At 40.6% G+C, this 14,571-nt stretch overlaps 1 protein-coding gene across 2 annotated transcripts in view; it reads left to right on the top strand.

Moving 5' to 3' along the window:
* Ncoa5 (nuclear receptor coactivator 5) overlaps positions 1 to 14,571 on the top strand; it is a 38,922-nt gene that overhangs the window by 10,297 nt on the left and 14,054 nt on the right. For both annotated transcript variants that reach the window (XM_008854611.3, XM_029556934.1), the window contains exons 2-3: positions 3,858 to 3,924; positions 13,474 to 13,800. In XM_008854611.3, the coding sequence (XP_008852833.1) occupies positions 3,887 to 3,924; positions 13,474 to 13,800 (365 nt within the window). In that variant the 5' untranslated portion in view covers positions 3,858 to 3,886. The remainder of the gene's footprint in view (positions 1 to 3,857; positions 3,925 to 13,473; positions 13,801 to 14,571) is intronic.

Here is a 14,571-nt window from a genome sequence, read left to right as displayed (position 1 = left end):
TCCTGTATAACATCATGTCTTCTAAATTCTTTTCCGAGTTTTTACTTTTTATGTAAGTCCCTTGAATTAGTATTGGTATTCTTGACTTAAAAATCTTTAACTGAGGGGCTAGAGAGATGGCTCTGTGGTTAAGAGCACTAACTACTCTTCCAGAGGACCTGGGTTTGATTCCCTGCACCCACATAGTCCCTAATACCCACCCTTAATTCCAGTTCAAGGGGATCCAGTGCTGTCTTCTGGCCTCCGTGGGACCTCGGCATGCACTCATACACATAAAATAGAAATAAAAAAATTTTTTTTTAATCTTTAACTGAAAAATGCTTTTAACTTGAAATTTTCAGAAGATCACTTGGAAATTATATTCAGGCTAAGGTTTTGTATCTCATGGTAATTATGGTACTATTGAATGGCAGTCGTTGCTAATGTTATCACCAAAGTATGAAAGTAGGTAGCATCCAGGCTAAAGTAGAGATGACATTGAGAGACTGACTTGGGTCTTTAAAGGCATTTGACCAGAGTAAAGTATGGCAGAATGGAAAAAAAGCAGTGCTTTCCCTTTCTCAGCTCAAGGAAGCAGTCCATCTCTCTTTGGAAAGATGCCATCTTGCTGCTGCCCCCACTTGATTCACATCTGTCCAGTCACGCTTCCCCAGCTCATGTCCCGAACTCTGGTTGTCTTTCTACCTCCTTTTCCTTCTCCTTTATACTCATAGCATTTCTGTTTCCTTGATGTTGATTATATAACTGAGGATTCAGCCAGAAAATAAACTGATTAATACAAAAGCTCCTTTACCAGTAACAGTATGTGCATTTTCAAAGAAAAACTTGTTTAAACTTCCAACTGACAGGAAATCAGATTTCCAGCAGTTCTGTGTGTTAAGGTTTAAGGGACTTGGGAATGATGTTGGTAACCATTTTTTACCACTCTCAGTGAAGACATCTCAACCCTATCCTAACCATGAGCAGTCCTCTTGAATGAGACTCTTAACCAGCATTTTCCAGTCATTCTCTGTATGCCACCAAGGTGAAAGATTAAGGAGCTCTGAAATGAAGATGAAAAGTCAAAACACTCAACACACCTCACTAAGTGTATTGGCCTCCAAAGTAGGAAATAGTTTGAGTTGGGGGAGTAGCTCATTGTCAGAGGGCTTCCCTGGCATGCATAAGCTCTGAGTTCCACCCCTAGCACCACAGAAAAACAAACTGTGCATGATGACTTATACCTGTAATCCCAGCATTTGGAAGACTGAGACAGGAGGATTGTCTTGAATATGGGGTCCGCCTGGGCTGTACAGGACTGGCCTGAATTTGGGGGTAGCTAAACTCAGAGAAAGAAAAAAAAGGAGAAAAAGGAAACAGTCTGAAAATCCTGTTTTTCTGTAGCCAAAAACACCATCCATATATGTCATTGCTTTGTATTATTCACTGAAAATAGTTGCTACAAAGCAATTGCGATAGAAATGATTTAAACATATAATCTTCAATGTTACTTACATAACCTTTTGATTGCAAAATAGTTTTTGGCACCTTGGTGGTAAAATATTTTCTTCCTATCTGGAACCAGTTTTGCCTCAAATAATACATAAGCACTTGATCTGTTCAATCCTGTGTGGTAGCACTTGCAGAATGGATACACTGTAACACCCTCTTCATATGCAGAGGGGAGAGTACAGCACTAAGAGAAATTTATCAGTTGAGATCCCCCATATGGAGTACAGCAATAAGGGCGCAGGCCTGTAATCCCAGCACTCCAGAGGCTGAGGCAAGAGGATCAGGAGTTCAGGGCAGCCTGGGCTACAAACACCACCACAAAATAAAGCCAGTACTATATATTCTGTATTTTTACCTAAACGTCTGCCAAGTCTAGGCAAATTTTAGATGAACTTTGTTTTTTTATTCAGAAGGCCATTTAATACTACATGAAATCTTACTGATGTATGTATGATACATATTTAAAAGAAATCTCTATGCTCCCAGACCCAGTGTATTCCAGAGATATTTTTGAAAACTGCATAAAGGCAGGCATTACATTTCCTCTGAATCCTATATTAGAAAACAATGTAAAGAAAGTGAGCAGGGTAGGTCAGTAAGCCTTCCAAACCTGAACTGGAGAGATGGCTTTAGGGGTAAAGGCACTTGCTGCCAAGCCTACCAACCTGAGTTGGTCCCAGAACCCACATGGTAGAAGGATCAAACCAACTCCCACAGGTTGTTCTCTGACCTCTACATGTGCACACACAAACACAAGCTAAATTGTTTTTGAAAAAAATTAGATATTGAATGTAATGCTTATCATTATATAATGTATAATTTGAACATTTGTGAACTTAAGAGCTGTAAATCCTGACTCCATCAGCAGTATCAGAGCTCTGGCTAGATATTACTAGCCAAGTCTTGCATAGAAAATAGTTCCTGACTTTTTAAGGTAGAGAAGATTATGTCCTGTGTCTGCTTAATTCAGAAGGTCAGGAACAATTTAAGTAGAATAGGCTTTTCAGTCTACTTAGATTTATATTCAGAGACTTTGGATTTTAAATGGAATTACAGCTTGTTATCACTTGAACAAGAACGTAAAAGTTGGCAGCATAGCAGGGTTAGGTCTATGCCAGACTATTAAGTTTTTCATTCTGCTATGGTCTTTTACATGATAAGAAACTACTTGGGATTTTCTAAATACATAATTATTATTTTAGCGCATTCTAATTATGTGAGTGTTTATACCATTTGAGTCATTAGATCTGGTGCCATTAATTGCTTAAATGGGATAAAAAATAAAACTACTGTAAAGGAAGCAGTTTGCTTCATTTATCTGAAGTATGAAAATTCTAATGCACTTATATAAAATTTTCAGTTATTTCGAGGGAGGATTAGCAAATTTCTTTAAATACTCAGTTACTTCTTAAAATACATTTTTTGTTATTCACTGCAGTTTTGTAAAGTAGGTGTATTTTGTTTTTAGCAAAGCAGGCTTTAAATGCATACACTCATTGGCTTTTTTCTACGCACTCCTAATATTCTATTCTAAGATTGCTTTTCCTTTTCTAGTTGGAGATGACAACTCTCTAAATGAAAACTCACTAGGAATGGTTTCTTTTTTTGTTTTTGTTATTTAGAGTGTGTTTTGTTTGTTTTTGAGACAGGGTCTCCCTGTAGCCCCAGCTGGCCTTGGAACTCACTATATAGACCAGGCTGGCCTCGATCTCACAAAGATCTGCCTGCCTCTGCCTCCCGAGTGTTGAGATTGAAAGCGTACATACCACACTTGGCAGGACTGGGTTTTTACGTGCCCTACTCTACCAGATGCCCATTCTTACTTTAGTTTACAGATGTTAACAGGTCATATTCTTTGACTTTAAAAATACTAATCTGTTTCCTACACACAAGCTTCACTAAAAGGAGAGGTCCTGCTTCATGGAATATTAGAAACTTTTAAGACTATGAATTCTAGCTTCTTTATAACATAAAATAGAATTACTTACCCTTGCTCTTTTTTTCTCCCGAACTTTTAAATTTCCTCCCAGCAAAAAATAATTCATATTTTCCAACTGACAACCTTTACCTCCCTTTGGACAGAGGTTTAGGGCTTGGCAGGTATTAAAATATTGACGTAATCAAATTTACACAAATTATGTTGGGAACAAAATGGAGGGACATCTTTTTACATATCAGCTCATGACAGTGTACTGCCTTAACTTAATAAAAATCGCCAAAGTGACAGTGTGTCTCTGCTGAATGGATTTTCTTGCACCAGCTGGTTGCCATTGTAGGGTTTTTTGTTGTTGCTTTCATTTAAAATGTGCTGATGATCTTGTTTTTATTCCGTAGCATTGAACAGATGGGTTGATTATTCTTTTCAGATATTAATAAGGCAGCGGAAAGAAGAAATATGAATACGGCTCCATCAAGACCCAGCCCCACACGAAGGTAAAGTACCCTGAAGCAGTGAGTTACCTTGGGAGAGTTGGGCTCTGGGGAGTTAAGCCCAACTTCACACATCAAGGGTCTTTTCTTCCCCCCAACAAATCAGAAACTCTCAAGCAAACAATAAGAACGAGAACCTTGTGTGAAGGGCCTTGCTACTTTTTAAAATCACATCAGGAGATACGGAGGAAGCTTGTGTTTCCGGTGGCAAACCCAGCAAGTTCAGCTTGCAGCATGAGTTGCAGGCAATTGGAAGAGGATAAACCTCTGTCTTTTCCCAGCTCACGTGTCAATGGGAGCCTCCAGAACAGGAGGGCCCAGGGTCGTTGGTGTGTGCCATGCTGCATGGCAGCAGGCAGCAGAGATTTGATTCTTCATTGCAGATGGCTGCCGGTCCAGATGTTAACACAGGTTTACGGAAAGAGCTGCTTGAGAGATTGCTGCTGTGGCTGTGCTACAGACCCCCTGTTTGCATGTTTGGGGTACCTGTTTGAGGGGGAAATAAAAAGGGCAAAATACTCCACCTCTCAAAAGTCTCCCTTTTTCTGAGCTTTCCTGAAAACAGAAGGCATTTTCCCAGTACACTCTTGCTTCTAGTATACACAAAAGTCATAATCCTATGAATTCTTCAGGATATGAATTGAATTGGTCCCTTGGCTCGAGGGAGGACTTGACAATACCACTTTGCAAAGATGAGTTTGTATCCAAACTTTGTAGTCTCCGTAGCAGCATACAAGTAGGATGCAGTGTGTGCAGTTTTGTGTGGATGATAGTTAAGATATGTTTCGTGTCTGGTGTGTCTTCAAGGCTCAAATGTATACTCTGGATTTTGCCTTTGCCCATAGGTAAAATGCCAGATAGCCACAGAAACTACATACCTAAATTATATCACACAATAAACTACATTCTGGGCTGGTAAGATGGCTCAGCAGGTAAAGGTGCTTGCTGCCAAGCTGACAACTTAAATTGAATCCCTGGGACCCACATAGTGGAAGGAGAGAGCTGACTCCCACAGGTTATCCTCTGACCCCCACACGCGTGCGCCGTGGCATACATGCCACCCCCAAGTAATAAATTAATTAAAAAATAGAATAATAAACTATATTCCCTACAGTGAACTAAATACAATCATACCAAATACAATGAATCCTAGTGTGCACTCCACGAGACTAGGGACATAACCCAGCCAACTAAGCACTTACACATGACATAGCTGTCCTGTTCTTCAACAAAACCACCTGTAAATTTTGTTGCCTACTTATGAGAAAGAATGACTGCTGTACTGTTTATGCTCTCACTTGGATATGAAGGGAAGGTGTTTTCTAGCTACTAGAAATAAATTCCGTGTGTCTACTCTGCAGAATTCATGCAGATACTAAGGACAGGGTAATGCTTCTGGGTTCAGTTGAATCCTTTGTCCATTCTTGCCTACACAGAGGCATTGAATCCAACACTACAACTACATACAGCTCTGCCACAGCTGTCAAAATGGATGCCCTGGCCATCTATTGGTTTCACTGTACAAATAGGCACATACATTATTACTTTGTTTCCAGATCCCATAAAGAATGCCTGTAATGTGCTGCAGATGTTGCTCAGTTGGTAGAGTGATTGCATAGCATGTACAAAGCTCTGGGTTTCATCCCCAGCACCACATAAACTAGATGTGGCACATGCCCATAATCCCAGCATCTAGGAGGTGGAGTTCAAAGTTATCAGCTCCATACATGAGATACATGTGAGCCTGTCTCAAAAAAATAAAAAATTAAGAATACCTATGGCTTGCAGGTAAATGCTGTGTTGGTGTGCATATAGCCTGGAGAATGCAAATAATCTTTAAAGCTTAACGATTCCATGAAATGTCTGCTTTCATTAGGCTACATTAAGTGCTCTGTAGCTGTAGGGCAGTGTCCCAATAGGAGGGCAGTAGGATAGCTAAGAGTCTGCCACTAGTGGTCAGACTTGTAGGGCCTCCAGCGGAAGATGTAAGTTGCCACATGGCTTAAAAGTGGAAATATGTGTGTCTAATTTCCAAAGGGCTCTACTATGTATTTTTCTTAAGTGACTTGAGAGGAGTATGGAATTTGTAACTATAAAGACACTGACTCCATTAGAAGGATGTCCCCCTCTTGCTGGTGATCTCTGAGTAGTAGTGTCTGTTTTGCAAACTAAAGAAAGAAAAGAAAAAAGTAGACACTTCATAGAACAGATTTGTTCTTGTTTCTGTTAAGGATGGAGAAGGCATTTTTATATCATTCACATAATGATGTTTAGGAAGTTTGTTTTAACATTTCTAGTTGATTGTAAATATTCAAGCATTGCAGTTCTGGAGAAATCAACGCCTTTGGTTAGAGTCCAATATAGCCATTACCAGGGCACTAAATTAAAGAGATTAATATTATTCCAACCTAAAGTGCACCTCTATAATGTCAAGTACAGGGAAGAAAGAATTTGATGCTTTTTTTTCTTTTTTTTCCAGTAATAGCCTTTCTACAGGTTAGCAAACGTAAGCAGGTGAGGAGAAGGCCTTTCCAAATGTGCTCCTTACCAAGTATATAAATATAAGTAGTCACCTTTATAAACCGTCTTCCTCAGAACTAAGTTCTAAAATAAGGTGTTTGGCTGCAGTGGCTTCCTGCTGGCTAGTATCATTTGACTAACAGTTTTGGTTTTTTTTAGCAGTTTCTCTTTGATGAGATGTAACTGATATAAACTGGGTTCCTCAGCATGCTATTTAGTGTGATAAAGTTCCATATAGTCATGCTTGTTTGTTTCAGGCAAAAAAGAATGATCGCATTTGATAAAATTTGTTCGGAGCCCCACCTAAAAGCTGAACAAGGAATCCTGGATCTTTACCTTTTTAAAACAAAAACAAAAACAAACCCAGCATTGTACTCAAAGTGAAGCATTGACGTTTGGTCATTGCCACGATGATGCTTGATTTCCCGATTCACCAAGAGACCAGCAGTGAAATGCAAGTATAGGCATGTGAATAACCTGGAAGGGCTCATGATTCCTCTGAGGGTCAGCAGTTGGTGTCATTCCTTTGGGGGTGTGCATCTAGTCAAAATGTTTAGGTGATGCAGCATCTGAGCTGCTTTCATTTAGCAGCCCTGGTCCTTCTGTGTGCCCCAGCACAGGGAGCATATTGTTTGTGGAATGGGGCACAACACTGAACTGAATGCCAACATTTCCTTAAGGTATTCCTTTATGCTGTAGTGCTATCTACTTTAATACGAAAATTGTTTTTAAACATGCTGGCAAGACCTTCATAACACTTTTGTTTTGCGGGACTTTAACCCTGAGTGTCAAAACACCTAGGTATCCTTGGAGTCTTCACAGGATTATCACCTCTAAAGATGTCCCTGTATGCCACAGTTCTGTAGGCCTTGTTCTGTGTTCAGTAATATGCCTCCCTACTGAGTCCAGCTGTCGAGGTATAATTTTGACACTGTTGGCCTGGCCAAACACAGAACTCTGCATGGATCACTACTCAGGGTCACATTTCAGCCAGAATTCTTAACGTAGAACTCTTAGGCCCCTTTCTTGGATCCCTTTGAGTACACTGAAAAATTATCGTCTAAGTTGTCCAACACTAGTATATAGGCCTAAGCCCTTCAGTGACTGAATCAAGTGCAAGCCAATGGGAGTTGGCTCATTGGGAATAACCTAGCTGTGGACAAATTTCCTATATGACCTGAGGTACTTTTTACTTGTCCCCAGGGCCTTAATTCCTCCAATAACTGCTTGTTCCTTGGTACGAAATCACCAGCTCTCAATGGCCTCACAAAGATTCTAGGCTATGATTTAGCTCTTCACTAGTACTTGAAGAGAAATCATCAGTTCTTAGGAAGTGCCACCTTTACCAGCAGGAATGTTGTATTGGTGGTTGTCATGCTTCCTAGGGAGAGGCATGGGTACTTACACAATTTGTATCTATAAGATGTAAATCTGATTGCACCCTATATCCTCCCTGCATTTGATGACGAGGTTCTACACAAATCGTTTATCTCTAAAAGCATAGAACCATCATGATGGAGAATCAATGCCACACAGCAGCCAGCTATTTAGGTAATGATATTTGTGGGCAGGAATTGTGACAGGAGTTTGAAGAGCTGATGAAGGATTTTCTGAGGCAAAAGAAGGCTGACCCTTCCAAGGAAAATATTCCAGTAACACAGAGGAAGAAAAAAAGTCGCTGACTTCTACAGAAAAAAAAGTGAAAAAGATGAGTATCTTTCTCCTGAACCTTCTGTACAGCCAAGACAAAGACTGCCATCCTGGATCTGAAGTTTCAAGCTTGCTGAAAAACAGCACAAGTCATCCCATCTCCCAAGATGGCCATCTGTCAGTTCTTGCTCTCTCTGTGTTCAGATGCCCAGTGCTCTTGATCTACAAGCTCCTGTAGTCCCCAGCAAGAGAATTATACCAACCAGAAGCACACCACCTGCCATCGAGCCATGATTTTTCCCTTCACCCACCTCTGCCTTACCGCTAATGTTTCCCAGTAATATGACTGTCTCTCAAAACAACATTTGCACCTCCCCTCTCCCCCTTGCTGAGTAGATAAGGAACTCACAGCAAAATTTGGTGTTTACCACTTGCTTCAGTTTGTAAACTGTAGTGCTGGCTGGTACTTCTTTAACTGCTGTGTTCAGTTTCTTCTCAGGCTCTAGTGACACTGGTTTCCCTTTGTAAAATGCCTCTGGTGCCATGCAGTGATGCTGTCAACCTTTTTGTGCTTCAGAAACTTGGGTTGTAACCTACTTATCCTCTGAGGTCAAGCTCCTCGTGCAGGAGGCTTTGTCGCCTCCTAGCTCAGAATCCTGAACACAGTACCGTCCTTTTGTTAACTGTGTTCTTGTTTTACGAAAGATGCTGTGATCAAAAACCAGAGCGCTCTTGTTCTAAGGAGTTTGTTATTTGGGTCCTAAATTGACCCTAAAAGAGTTTTTTGTCTTGTTTTTTTTGTCTCCAGAAGATCAACAATCTGCCATATTGTTGATCTTCTGGAGGAAGGAAAAAACTTTGCCTTTCCATTTTGGAGGATTTCTCTCTCTCTGCCCCTACTCCACCACTCGTTTAGTTCTGTTCCCCTGGTGAACATCACCTCTTCTACATGTTTATCCAGAAGAGAATTAGTAGTTTTATTGTATGTGAACTTTAGGTTCTTTGAGGGAGGGGGACGAACTTGCTGTGTCATCCTGGAAGCATGGTCCCAGGCTCTGAAAACAGGAATGAAAAGAAGGAGAACCATTAAGTTGAGGATGTAGATCAGTAACAGTGTTTGCCTAGCATGTAGGAACACCACAAAAATAAAAATAGAATAAAAATGAGAACCAGATATGGCATTTTAAATTGTCCTAAGGCTGTGAATAACATGCTGTGACATGGTGTTCTTTCCCAAATTTTTACCAGCTCAAGACTTTGTATGTGGTCTGTGGTCTGTCAGGCTCATGATATTTCAGTCCTGATTGCCAAGAACACTTGAAATCTGATTCCACCTCTAATGACTACTTATAATCACTCCCCAAGGCAGGGTTTATCCGCCGATCATTAATAATCTAAAAATACTTTGCATTTGTCATTTCCTATCGGATCCTGACTGTTTGCCCACATTTTACTCGGCATCAGATGTTACGTGTGGTTGGAGGAGTCTGTGACATAATAGGTAAGGTTAGGCAGTCTTGATTAGTCTGCACTTGATCTGATCAGAATGTTTAGCACTTGTTTAAATACCTATCTACCATATGATTGCTCCCACAAATCAAGAGTACTAGAGGGCCTTAAAATAGATGACCATAGAGTCCCAGCTACTCTGGAAACCAAGGCAGAAAGAACTCTTGAGCCCAGGACTTTGAGACCATTCTAAGCAACATAAACCAAAAGACAAAAACAAAATTTATATATAAAACAAGGACTTTTAGAAACAAAGTTGCATTTAAGTTGTTTTTGCTGTAGCTGTAAGGGTGAAATGAAATTGAGATTTTTCTGGGTCGGGGGTGGTGGCACACACCTTTAATCCCAGTACTAGGGAGTCAGAGGCAGGCGGATCTCTGAGTTGGAGGACAGCCTGGTCTACAGAGCAAGTTCCAGGCCAGCTGGTACTACAAGGAGACCCTGTCTCAAAAAGACCAAAAACAAAAGAAAGAAATTGAGATTTTCTGCCATGCCAACAACACTGTGATGAATGCCTAGTGTGTGCACCTGGTGATAAATGACAGCAGTATAAACAGAATGGGATACCTGCTCTTCAGGGGCTTAGAGCTTAGTAAAGTGGCCGAACTCATTAAACACCTACTGAATCCTAGGGAGACAAAGCCTTCAAGAGAGCTTTCTGTTTGGTAGGGAATCCGGGTACACAAAATCATACACTGTCTGATGAATGGAGCTATATTCTGAGACTGTGATGTTGGGTTAATTGTTACTGTTTTTGGAATATTGTAAAGTGTACTTACATATAGACAGCTACAATTTCACTACATGATATGATCTTAGAGGAACTCTTGTACATTGATGGCAAATATTATGCAGGACATGACTGTTACTACAAGGCAGATTGGTAAGTGCAGTGATAAGAGTATTGTAGAAGCAAGTTTAGGGCTGGAGAGATGGCTCATCACTTAAGAATACTGACTGTTCTCGCAGAAGACCCAGGTTTGAATCCCACTACCCACATGGCAGCTGACAACTGTCCATAACTCCAGTTCCAGGGGATCCAACAGCCTCTTCTGTCCTCTGCGGGCATTGCACGACACGGGTGCACTTATCTACATGCAGGCAATACACACATACACATTAAAAATAATAATAAATAGAATTTTTATTAAAAATAATAATAGAATTTTTGTTGTTGTTGTTTTTTTGAGACAGGGTCTTCTTGTAGCCCCAGCTGTCCTGGAACTATGTAGACCAGGCTGGCCTCGAACTCACAAAGATCTGCCTGCCTCTGCCTCCCAAGTGCTGGAATTAAAGACGTGCGAAATAGAATATTTTTAAAAGAAGCAAGTTCATTCAACATATTTATTGAGCATCTTTCAGACACAGTTCTGTATAGTACATTCAAGTATAGAAGTAAACTGACATCTTTGTCCTGGCAGAGGTTGCAGTATACTAGAGAAGACACATTATGCAAATATATAGTGTAAATCTGTGCTAAGTGACATTAAACACAAAGTAATTGGGAGGATGGGTGCTGCTCAGTGGGGAATACCTGCTCTACATGTATGAAGCCTTGGGTTTGATCCCCAGTACCTCACACACATGCAGGAAAAAAGAAAAACTTGAAAATTTAGAGTCAGAAGTGGGTTTTTTTCCCCCTTTTATGAAACGATCTCACTGTGTAGCTCCAGCTAGTATGCTACTCATTGTATAGACTGGCCACAAACTCATGATGATCCTCTCACCTTAGCTTCCTGAATGCTGGGATTTCAGATATGTGCTGCCACATCTGACACCAACAGAATCAGGCATGGTGACACACACTTGTAATCTCAGCACTCTTGAAGCAGGAGGATCGTGAGTTCCAGACCAGCCTGGGCTATGAGACCCTGTCTTAGATAATCAAAAAATAAACTTAACAGAATCAGAGAGTGAAGGATATTTTTATACCAAAACCTAGAAAAAGAATATGGGTCCATTCCTGCTACACAAAGGGATCAGGAAAGATCTGGCCTAGTTGTGGATAAATGGCTAATATGGCAAGAAAGTTGTGAATTAGGAAGAACGTGTAGCAGGGTTGGAAAAGATAGGAACCAAGATCATCATGTAGGACCTTTCTAGCCTTGGTGGAGATTTTTATTATTATTATGGAATTCGAAATACTATGAGAAACAAGTGAAGGTTTTTTTAATGTTCTCTTTAGAGTAATCTTTCTGGAGGAAGATTAGAAAAGAGGCCAGAGCAGAAATTAGGAAGCTAGATGGTTCTTTGGTTTGGGGACTAGCTCATGAGCTGGCCTTCAGTGGTGCCAATGAAAGTAAAGTAGAACTGGCACCAGTTTCAGAGACCAACATACATACAATTTAGAAATTACTAGAAAAGTAAATAATGTCCAGATTCCTGGCTTGAATGTACATGTCATTTACTGAGGTGGAAAGGACTGAAGGAAGAACCCAGTTATTGGGACAGGTAGAAGTTTAGGGCAGGTTTGGTGGAGAAGGTAATCCTTAAAGTGGGTCAGACATAAGACGCACAAAGATAAGTGTCAGGTCTAGATGAGTCAAACTTGAAGAGTTGAACAGGGGAAAGGCAGTTACTAGGAAGAGTGGGGAAGTTGTCTGGAAGACATGGTATATGAACTTGGTCTAGGAAAAATTTTCCAAGTAGAGAAACTAAAATCTGAGTGGCATGGAAAGAAGAAAACAGAAAACGCAGCTGACTTAATGGGATAGGGGAAGAAGAAACAGTTAATTTTTAAGAACTTAGACCTTGGTTAACTGGACAGACTGTTTTAGTCAGAAGTGAAAAAGGGAATGTGCCCGGTTGGATTGAACTAAGAACATTTTAATTTTAAGTATGTTGCGGATAAGTTTCCAGTGAGCGAAGTGTCTCATGAAGTTTATTGAGTCAGAGCAATACAAGCATGCCACCAGTTTCAAAGACTGCACCCTTAGATTGGAAGAAATCACTGCCCCATGCTATGCAAGACAAGGTTGGTGATTTTAAGCCTTCCCTGAACATAGCAGATTATTGCTTCTTCCCCTTGATCTTATTGTCCTGCTAGATAGTGTAAGGCGAATGAAGGCAAAGATGCTCAGCATTTATGAGCACTGGCTGCTCTTACAGAGGACCTAGGTTTAGTTCTCAGCACCCACATACAACTCCACTTATAACTCCAGCTCCATATGATCCAATGCCTTCGTGTGGCCTCCATGGGCACCAGGCATGCACATACATACAGACAAAACACTCATATACATAAAATAAAAATAAATCTTTAAAAATGATTACTTTCATTACTTTGATACCGTGTCAGAGCAGGGTGACAAAGAAGTGTGATTGTCCTTAAAATTCCAGTCCTGCGCCCTCTTAAGTGTTGTGTTTTAGAGGAACGTATTTAAGGGTGGGCACTTCCTCCTATAAAGAGCTTAACGGTTGGCTTGTTTTTTTTCTTTATGAGCCTTGTTCCTTACTGTGACCCCCTTTTTTTCTGACTCTTCTAAAGTCAATTTCAGAAAATCAGGAGGAAGAAAAAAATTTTAGGGGAAAAGCAATTTTGCTTTAAAAACCTGTTGAAACTGAGAGCCATTTGGCATATGTAAGGAATACTGAATTACTACCTGAAGCCTGATAAATACTTGAGTCAAATTTTTTGACTTTTGGTCATGCATTCTTCTTTAATGTTGTAATCTTTTGAGAGTCTAGAACCTTATAGGCCTTATTTGCTAATAAGACGGGTGACTGTCCTTAACTTTTTAGTCCTGCTCTCACTGTTAGAGTGCTGTATTTTAGAGAAAAGCACTTGAAGGGTAGGGCTCACGCCTATAAAGAGTTGAAGGGCTGGCTACCTGCAGTTTCTTTGTCTTAGTATGTTCTTGCTACCTCCCATAGGGATCCATATGGCTTTGGAGACAGCCGAGATACAAGGCGTGATCGCTCTCCAATTCGAGGAAGTCCAAGGAGAGAACCCAGAGATGGTAGAAATGGCCGGGATGCCCGTGATAGCCGAGACATTCGAGACCCTCGAGAGTTGCGGGACCACAGAGACAGCAGGGATATTCGGGATCACAGAGACAGCAGAAATATACGTGATGCTCGGGACCTGAGGGATTTTAGGGACTTCCGTGATCTGAGAGACTCTAGAGATTTTCGAGATCACCGAGATCCTTTGTACGACAGATACAGAGACATAAGAGACTCCCGTGATCCTCTGTACAGGTATGGACAGCTTTCTTGCCTGCCTTTTGTTAGCAATCTTTCTTAGGTCTGTTTGGCTACACTAATTGAAGATTGTACAGGCAACCTTCTATTTTCCAGTGTCTATCAAGTAGTAGATGTGGTGTTCAGGGAGTTTGTTGTATGTGTGAATGATTGATGAAGGATGCTTATTGAGAGTCTGGACCTGGGGCTGGATAGCTCAGCAATTAAGAGCACTGGCTGCTCTTGCAGAGGACCCAGGTTCAGCTCCCAAAACCCATATGGCAGCTAACAGCTGTCCATAACCCCACTTCCAGGAGGATATAATGCCCCCTTCTGACCTCTGCAGTCATTTCACCCATGCACCTACATACATGCAGGCAAAACACTCATACACATAAAATAATTTTTTTTTTAATGTAAAAAGAATCTAGATCTGTCTCTGTCCCATGAAAGGCAACATTATACAATTGGAAACAAGTGGAGTACAAATTAGATTGGCAATGCAAGAAGACAGAAGTGTGCAGGTAGTCTATAATTACATGAATTATGTTCAACAACATGAGTCACCAGACAGATGCAAATGAAGGCCACAGTGAGATCCTACTTTATATATATTAAGATGCTTCAAATGACTTTTACAAAAGATAGAGAAAACTATTATTAGCAAGATATGGGAAAATTGGAACCCTTACACTTTGCTAATGGCCGTGTAAAATGGCATATACTCACTGTAGAAAATGATTAAGGAATTTCTCAAAAAGTTAAAAGAATTTGGAACTAGGGAGATGG

Source organism: Nannospalax galili, unplaced genomic scaffold (genome assembly GCF_000622305.1).
Source record: "Nannospalax galili isolate Female #2095 unplaced genomic scaffold, S.galili_v1.0 scaffold2227, whole genome shotgun sequence".
In the NCBI taxonomy this organism is placed as follows: Eukaryota; Metazoa; Chordata; class Mammalia; order Rodentia; family Spalacidae; genus Nannospalax; species Nannospalax galili.
This window is presented reverse-complemented; position numbering and strand designations above follow the sequence as displayed.